The sequence below is a fragment of the Seriola lalandi genome, unplaced genomic scaffold (genome assembly GCF_002814215.2).
Source record: "Seriola lalandi dorsalis isolate HSWRI2012SDOR001 ecotype SW California unplaced genomic scaffold, Sedor1 jcf7180002054686, whole genome shotgun sequence".
NCBI lineage: Eukaryota > Metazoa > Chordata > Actinopteri > Carangiformes > Carangidae > Seriola > Seriola lalandi.
In genome coordinates, this window is record NW_019525239.1 from 1,477,987 (window position 1) to 1,487,848 (window position 9,862).

General features: G+C 41.9%; 1 protein-coding gene across 8 annotated transcripts in view; it reads right to left on the reverse strand.

Moving 5' to 3' along the window:
• The window catches only part of rbfox1 (RNA binding fox-1 homolog 1), a 202,999-nt gene that overhangs the window by 69,412 nt on the left and 123,725 nt on the right, over positions 1–9,862 (reverse strand). For all 8 annotated transcript variants that reach the window (XM_087178384.1, XM_023422889.2, XM_087178385.1 and 5 more), the window contains exon 2: positions 5,387–5,680. In XM_087178384.1, coding sequence (XP_087034510.1) covers positions 5,387–5,680 — 294 coding nt within the window. The remainder of the gene's footprint in view (positions 1–5,386; positions 5,681–9,862) is intronic.

The following is a 9,862-nucleotide window of genomic DNA, read 5'->3' on the forward strand; positions in this document are numbered from 1 at the left end:
CTTTTAACCCAAATCACGATTTTTACATGAACCTAACCAAGCCATGACTGTTATTGTAGTAACCATGGTAACAAAGATATGTACGCTGCTGTCCATATAGTCTATGTGTTTATTATTGTAACCATGACGACAAGGTCTTGTAGGTCTTGCTCCTTCCATTGTAGGGGCACTATTTGAGGTGACACTCCTATGGGTCGTATCAGGGGGTTGAAGTAAACGGCCTGTGTGGTTGTTGAGGTTGGAGGAGTTGTTGGACAGAAGGGCTACAGTTACTCAGATAACCACTCTTTACAAATGTGCTGAGCAGAAAAGCTTCAGAGTGAACAACACGTCCAATCTTGAGGTGGATGGACTACAACAGCGGACGACCAAGAAAGGTTCCACTTCCTGTCACCAAGAACAGAGCATGAGGCTGCAGTAAACTTCAGTTCCCCCTACATCACGATATTTTGGGGCTGAAATTCAAAGTTGGGGCAAAGAGCTGAAACATGGTGGAGTGAGAGAAACAGACCCAGAGGCAGAGGGAGCACATAGCTGAAGAAAAAGGAGGACAACAAGAGGGAACAAAGTAGTGAGAGGAAGGCTTGATGATGTGGGGGAAGGAGTGGAGCAGACGGACCTGATGAGACTTCCAGATGTACAGTATGCCTTCTTCTTGCTGCCAACGTGCTTTTGTTGTCTCACTCTCTCCTCTGCTTGAATAACTTGTGGGTTTCAGCCAGGAAATCATCATCATACAACATTCTCAGCACTCAGTTTTCAAGGAATGAGGAAGAACTGGAAATGTGATATTCCAGCTCTACTTTCAGGTTGATTTTTTACTATAATAATGTGATCGGTGTCCCCTTACGGTCCAGTCATCACGGTGCAGATGAGAGAAGACAGGAAGGGCAAAAATGCTGATATTTTCTTTTGAGTTGCCTTAAATAACTGGGATGGCGCTTGACCTCAATTTGACCAAACGGCAAAGGTGAAAACATGATACGGAAATATAAGACTTTGTCAGATGCTCTAAAATAATGCAAAGTCTTTGGATATTAAAAATATCCACATATCCAAGTGCATATTGTCCTACAAACTTCATTTAGTGAAAAGTAAGTGAACAAATCAATAGTGAGTAGGCCTACAGTAAGAGAACAGATGAGAGAAGAGTCTACATCTACACATAAGGTAGTAAGGAGGTGGAGGTAGCGGTGCACCTGGATATGGGCAGGTATGGTCTGGACATAATCCTCAATGTTCTCTCTACACCCAGTCTCCTTTGCTGGATCAAACACTAGAGTGGATTTGGATTCCTCTCCATCTCAGCCTGTAGCTTTGCAGAACATGCAGCCATGGCCTCATGGAAAAGGGCCCTCAAAACACGGTCAAACAAGGTCAGAGGTCATTCAAATCTCCATGGACCGTGGCAGAGGACGGTCTGGACGTGTCTTGCAGTTTGGAGAGGGTGGCCAAAATCTTCAACAATGAAGATTGCCTTAACACAAAAGCCTTTGTGGGTATAAAGTCATGTATATGTCAAAGTTCTCCTTCAGGTATCTTACAGCATCAATCCAGGAGCCCCATCTGACCGGGACAGCAAAAGTGACATGACAGAAGCCAAGCCAAGAGCCTGCATGAAGGCCTACAGCTCCAGGTGACACTGGGGCGATTGAAGTCCTTAAAGGTGTCATGGAAAATATCTAGCATCAAGTTGCAGAGATGTGCCAGGCACGTGATGTGGTTGGTGTTGGAGGAAAGCTGACACATCGCTGAAGTCGATGTTCTAAGAGTTAAAGCAGAGATCCTGTATAACAGAAGACGACGCATTACATGCAGCACCAATGAAAGCAAATGCTAAACACTTCCTGTCTCCTAAGTGGGCGTGGTCATGATTGTTTGTTCATGTCCAAACATAACAACAATACAATACAACACTAGATACAGTTTGAATTTACACCTGATTTTACTCCTCAGTCTCATACTCTCTGTTTTCCCTCCAAAAACACTTCAATAATAATAACAATTATAGTGTTATATAAGTTTTATTTCAGTTTTAATTCATCGTTTCACCTATGGGTCGCTCTAAACTTTTGCAGCAGCGAGTTTGTTGCTGAGACAGAGACAGGTCTCCAATAAAGTTCATTTTCTCCTGATCCGTCCGAAAAATGGCATTTTAATGTCAGAATGTCCTGAAGATTTGTGGCTTGTGAAAAATTGATCCAACATTTATTTCAGTGATTATGAGGCAAAAGAATCATAATGTGTGATCAGGTTCACTTCTCCCATTGGAGTGAACAGACTCAGACCTTGCTGCTGGTCTCCTGAAGGGGCCGGAGGTGGAGAAACCCTCGAGACACAGATACAGGAAGTGATTGTGAGTGTACCCTCTCCTCTCTCAACTGACTCTGGTTAAAGCAAGCAATGACTGTCTGAGAGACAGTGGTGAAGTTAACTCTCTCAAGGAAAACAAGGTTTTTCCTCCACAGCTAGAGGAGGTCTGCCCCCAGGCTGCAGAAGAATGACAAGGACACAGTGACCACAGGCATCTGTTATCTCCAGCAGGTGTCAGATCTGGAACAGATCATCATCACTTGTAGTTTAAAGTAGCTATCTTCAGATTCCATTTTGGCCCAGTAATTGATGAAGACAACTGTGATTGGCTAATTCTAAGCTATAACTGGGCAGATATGGTATATAATCTGCTAATAGCAACAAACCCTGAGCAGAAAGAGAAACTAGCTAGCTGTCATCTGAATGAGAAGATTGGCTAGCTGTTAGATAGGGCAGCTCATAAACATTGATATTTGAATTGGTAGATTGGTAACATTTTGTTACCAATGGTGAGTTCCTTCTCCCAATTCATGGTTATATCCTCCTGAGTTCCTCAGCAGTAAATCTAATTTTTGACATTTCACTCACACTGCACCACAAACTTTGTTCCTCAAGTTAACACAATGTTTTATATTTTGTATTAAGAACAGTAAGGAAACACTTTTTCATCATCATTTCTTAAGTGATTTGGTAATTGAAGTGTACCTGTAATTAATATACAGATGAAATGTATTTTTAATCTTTCCCCCTACATGTCAGATTGTTGTCAGATTGAATGACCAATGACAGCTGTTTGCTACATACAGATATCAACACGTTGCAGTAAGTCAATATTTTATAATTAAGGTTCTTCCCAGATATGCACTGAGCTTCATCTTATATTCAGATCAATATTTCATGTGTGAATTGAGTTTCAAAGTCCAGTTGAGAAAGAGAAAGAAAATTAAGCATTTTTTTTGCAGTGCTGTGGAAACACAATATTACTATGCAAAATAATACCCATCTTTATGACACTTAAGGCCAGTGGTGTCATAAATATTTATGAAAATGAACAGAGTTATAAATGCAGAGACCAATGACTAGCAGGATTTTTTGTTGCCTGCAAGGCTGCACTTGTATATGCAGCATTAAAAATCATATGAATTCTATTAGAACAATAGCTCAACTAGATTTACCGTCTCACAGTTTTATGCCTCCGCCAACCAGTCAAGTTGTAGTCATGGTCACAATCTCTCCTTCAGTCCCTGAGCTACAGTGTTGAATAATGACCAGAAATGTTTTAGCACAATGTTATGATGTCGCAGTGAAGTTGACCTTTGCCCTTTGAACTTTTGTATATTAAATGTCATCACTTAATTTTATCCTCATAGACTTTTTTTTTTTTTTTTTTTTTAATTGTGTCATAATTAGCAGATGAATTCTTGAGTTATGGCCATTCTAATCAGTTCATCCTTGAATCCTAGTGGACGCTTGTGCCTGATGTATGACATTCCCTTCCAGGCATTCCTGATATAACACGTTCACAAGATAAGGACGGATATGAGGTCACAGTGACCTTGACCTTTCACCTTTGAACACCACAATCCAATCATCATCATCTAAACATTCACCATGTCATACTTCTCAATGAACAATGGTGCACCAAGACACGTTTGATGAAGTAAATTCGAAGTTGAAAAACTGTGTACAATTAACTTTGTTAATTGTGAAACTTTGAGAAAGACGATGTGCTTTCACAGCAAATTTAAAAGAGTCTGAGGTTTTTAGGAGCCAAGAATTTGTGGGACTACATCAGCATCAGCTTTCACTGTAGGTGTCCACTTGGGGAGGTTCCACATCAAAACTGTTTGCTATGGTTTAGAAAAAACTGTGGTGGAATTGCTCACTTGGTTTGGTGTAGACCAACCCTCCACGACCTGAAGATCTGGGTATCTTTCTGAATCCAACTGGACTCTGATGCAGTTTGTTTGTGGTGTGTACACAACCAGCCAAAGGATGTTGTGATAGAAGATATGTGAATTTAGCCAGCATTCAAAAGTTACACTACCATTAAATCCATCTGAGGATCAGAGGATCAGTGTCAAAAATGGGTCCATATGAACAGTTAGTATAATTATTGCCCTTAAAGGCCTTGATTACTTTTTTTTCCCGAGGTCTTGACGAACTGAACCAAACTACAGGTGTGAACGAAAATGTAAGTATCCTCTTCCTTCTCAATGAATGAGAAGCAAACAATAATACATTTTGACAGTCTCTCTCAATATCAGGGTTAACATTGATGTCATTGGGGCTTCGTGTGGCGTAGTGGTCTAAGCAGGCGCCCCATGTGAAGAGGTTACAGTCGTCGCTGCAGCCCCGGTTTGAGTCCAGCATCGGACGGCCTTTGCTGTATGTCATTCCCCCTCTCTCTGCCTCCCAGTTTCCCGTCTCTCTACTGTACTATCAAATAAAGGCATAAAAAAGCCCAAAAAATATATACTTTAAACATTGATGTCATTCACTGATGCCAAATTGTTGCATCAGCATGACTAAAATAAATCTGAAGAAGAAGAACGTGAAAAAATGACTTTAGAACAGAAATTTATAGATGGATTATGATCCCACACCTCCTGGTCATAATCTAAGTCTACAACTCTGTATCTTCGGGTCATGATCTGGTCCTGCCACCTATACCTTCAAGTAATGGTACAAACTGTACCTTCAGGTCATTGTCCAGTTCTACTGCCCTAGTCATGATCCAGTCCTACAACCCTGTGACTCCAGGTCATGGTCCAGTCCTAGAACCCCCTGTCCTTGATTCAGTTTTACACCCCTCTATCTGCAAGTTGTGGTCCAGTCTTACATTCCTAGGTCTTAAGACCACAGACTTTTAGCCATGCATTACATTTACATTGACACATTTGGCAGACACTTTTATCCAAAGCAACTTACAAGTTAGGGACATCACATCTTAGCTTGTAATCCATTTGTACAAACCAATGCAGTGGCTGCTTGTTAAGAAATGGGAGAAACTACTACTACTGAAACCCAACTATTCCCAACTTTAACACCAGCTTCTCCCACAATGCCTTACTGTGGCTGTGCCGGTGACCGTCTGACTGCCGGCGTCTGACCCGCCCTGCTCACTGTGGCTCTGCGAGGACTGGTACATGTTGAGTGGATGCTCGCTGACGGAGGCCTGGACACCGGTGTAGTCCTGTGGTGCTGCTGGGTGCTGGTGTGGATGTGGGTGGGAGTGTGGATGTGGATGGGGGTGTGAAGCTGTGAACTCAGCAGGAATGCCGTTCTGGGGAGGGGGGGCGAACTGGGCTGATGGGTAAGCCTGAGCCATGGATGGGTCCGGGGGTGCCGCGGTGTCCTGGTTACCCTGTAGGAACAAAGACATGCACTTTTTAATTTAGACAACTTCAACAGACCATCCTTGTAGATTTTGCTCCCGTCCTGTTTTGACTGTCTTAAATTCCATTCAGACTGTTCTAAGGAAGGCGATGTTGGTTGGTTGGCCACTTTGGTCCAGACTGAAATATCACCACCACATTCGAATGGATTAACATTGAATTTTGTACATTTGGCATCCCCAGAGGATAAATCATATTGACTTTGGTGATCCCTCTACTCTTTGTCTAGCACCACTAGCTGGTTGACATTCTTCTAACACATTGAAATGTCTTGACAATTATTGAATGAACTGCCATGCAGTTTGTGACTTTCTTCAGTCCTAGATGACGCATCGCAACGTTTGTCTGCCCACTTGCAATACCTTCACGGCACAGGTTGGGAGCCACTGTTCTAGAGCAAAATATTTTCTTTCCTATTGTTTAGATTTCATTGGAATTTGCTAGGAATAGCATTGGTCCCCAGATGATAGTCTTTAGTTGTCACTTTTTATCCAAAAATTCTACCTGACTGCAATTTGTGAAATAAATTTCTGGATTTATGTTTGCTGTGGATCCCAGATCCCTGTCCCCAGAGGATGAATTCCTGTAGTTGTTGGCCCTGGTGGCCCATTTTTGGCAGTGTCAGCAAGAATATCATCACAATCCAATTATGATTCACATTCCTGCAGCTGGCAAGACTTAAAGAACATTACCAGACTGTTTTTCATTACAACCAACACTTTTGGACTGAATACTGAAGCCTTGTGTGACTGCTAGTCATTTATCTTAAATAAAACAAAGATGATGGGCAGTCATCTTAAGCAAACAGCTGTCTATGCTAACATTAGCTACGTAGCAATAGCAAAACTTACAAATACCTCCTTTAATACACTTAAACACAGGTAAACACCGTGTGTATTGTGCAGAGAATGGCTGCTAATGTACAATGAACTCGTCCAGGCCAAACAACTTTGTGTTTTTTATAGATTTTCATGTGTATGAAACATCTCAGCTGACTGGAGCTGTGAGTCACAAAAAATGGTGGACACATTTTTGAGGATAGAAAGTGAATGTGCTCCCAAAACACTTAGTGTAGTGAGTAAGTATGTGTGTGTATGTGAGAGAGGCGACTCCTGTGGGACATTTATATTTCAGAGAGAGAGAGAGAGAGAGAGGTGTAGCCATATGCAGGAAAAAGAAACAGAGAGAGGGGGGTGGGGGTGGGGGGTGGTGCAGACAGTGAGTCTTGGCTAAATGCTCTGCTGTGTAATGAGAACCACATTTAGAAGGCTGAAATATGCTTTACGTGGCAAAGTGCTGCACACACACACACACACACACACACACACACACACACACACACATACACACACTCACAGGCGACTCAAGGAATACAATTTAAATTCTGAATAAGTGCACACAGAGAGAGAGAGAGAAGAGAGGAGGAATTTCTCTTCCTCAGAATAAGATGTCTCTCTGCATGTTTAATCTTTTCATGAACTATTTCTCCATTTCTCAAAAGACAATTCTGCATTAGACTCAAATCTGTTTCTTGTGTTTTAATCCTAAATGACTTTGCCCCTCCTCCATTGACTGACTCTCCATCTTCCTTCTGAGAACACCATAAAATCTATTGATCACATAAAATATTGACTTCGCTTCCTTGAGAGATTTGTTCAGTCAGCATTCTCCATGAAACTCAGTGGAACAGTCAGATCTGCAGGTCTATCAGTAACTTCACTGACGGACCTTGTTTAGTACAACTTGGCCATTAGGTTAATCAGTCCTGACAACACAGCACTCACCAAAGTAATTAATGAGATCTGGGAATTTGACGACATCACTAAAAATAGATTCAACTGGGCAAGAAACAGGAGCAGTCACATGATCAGACAGGAAAATTACAGTAAGTACAGAGGGTCAAAGTTAAAGCAGGAGGGTGAGTCTGTAAACTCTGATGGATGTTTACAACACCTTTGTTTTCTACCCAGGGTTGATCCTCTGATCACCCCCCCACCCCCGTCTGACCTATTTCAGGAGAGGCCACCATTCACAGGTCTCAACACTTACTACAGCTAGAACTCCAGACTATGCATCCTTGCATGTCCACACCTTCCTTTGGTTTTTGTTCTGCCTATAATGCAGGATGATATAATGCATGCAAAGCAGTGGGGAGCATAATTTTGTATTAAATTCTAATTCAAAGGTGCTTTATTGGCATGAAGGTTTTAGAAATACGACGTTGCCGAAATATAAAATACAAAATGTAATAAACAACACTGAGATCGATTGTAATTGTATATTTACACTATATATTTACAGTGTATGTTTAAATTGTGAGCTTCCGAAGGACTTCAGAAAAATACATTTTTGGCAAAGACTTGTTTACTTGATTCACTGAGGGAAATCAGGAGGTCAAACAGGTCGTAGACATGCTATGAGAAGTGAAAAAAAAAAACAACACAAATTGTTTCTGTTGTTTGTCTTATCCCCACTTGAGCTGTTAAGACAAACAACAATTCGTGGTTGTGGGGAGTTATACTAGAGCAAAACCTGTGACCCTGGCAACAAGCACTAAGGTCAGAGACACTGCCCAGAGGTATTGGGCGGAGGGATACACTTACAAGAAAAAGTTCCAGCAGTTAACCCCCACCACAGCTACAAGTTTAAAAAAATAGATGGAACATTTTAATGGGTGTTGAGGTGTTCGTCGGGGCATTTCTTTCACTTCATTTGAATATACACATATATTTAATTGCTCCTAAGTGTTCATTCCCCAACAATATGGATGTTGCACCCTTTTATGTTTTCTCTGACACTGACTACTCTGTCAGTCCTATATTCTGATCCTGGAGAAACCTTATTCCATTTTAACTGCATTTTGTTTTATAGCTTAATTGACAAACTTGAAACTGCAAACAAGTCCTTCAAACTAAACAGCAAAATCCATCCATCTGTTTTCTTTCGCTTGTCCGGGCTTGGGTCGTGGTGGCAGCAGGCTAAGCAGGGTATTCCAGACATCTCTCTCTCCAGAAACGTTTTCCAGCTCCCCCTGGGGGATCCCGAGGTGTTCCCAGGCCAGATGGGATATGTAATCCCTCCAGTGAGTTCTAGGTCTACCCATGGGTCTCCTCCCAGTTGGATGTGCCCAGAACACCTCCAAGAGGAAGGCGCCCGGGAAGCATCCTTATCAGATGCCTGGACCACCTCAACTGGTTCCTTTTGACATGAAGCAGCAGTGGCTCTACTCTAAACTCCCTCCAGATTTCAGAGCCCCCTCACCCTATCTCTGAGGCTGAGCCCAGACACCCTACGGAGGAAACCCACTGCAGCCACTTGTACTCGGGAACTCATTCTTTCAGTCACTACGCAAATCTCATGACCACAGGTGAGTTTTGGAACAAAAATTCCCTTTAACTTCTCTTATAATGCCCCTCTGAGCTTTCTGGCTTGTTTGGGGTTTCAGTAAGCATCAGAGGTTGGGAGGTTTGGGAAACTTTTTCTGCTAAGAAAAACTACTTAGTTAAGATCAGTAAAAGATCAACCAATCGTCCAACCTGAACAACCATCACAGCGTTTGTTCCAACTCCCTGATACGACCCATAGGAGTGTCTCATTAAACAGAAAGTACCGGACCTTGGTTATCATGGATATTATAATAAACATGTGGAGTGTACCAACAGTGGTGTACTGCACTTTTGTTGTCATAGTTACGACAATAAACGGTCATGGCTTAGTTTTAGGCACAGAAACTGTGATTAAAATAAGTACTTCCTTAAGATTAGATTATCTTTGTTGTCATGGTTACAATAATAACAATGCTATGAATAAATCACCGCTCTCATGTGTCATGTTCCTGTGTTTTGTTGACCCAACCTCCTCACATGACTACGTCACTCCTTTGCTCCTGTCGTAATTACTACGAACTCTAGATGTCACTTAACAACAAAACAAAACGATTGGTCGGAAAAGAGCTATTGTCTCAGTCTAACATGAGGTAAAGGAAGAGAGTGTCTTCATCCGACAGTCATTTGTAGGTTTATTGCTGCTGTTTTCTGTGTCACTGACAGTGTCACCCATAGCACGCATGGTTGGACTAGAGGTACAGTTCAGGTTCAGGTAAGGCCAAAAACAAACTGACTTCATCGTAAAACTGGCAACAAACCCATATG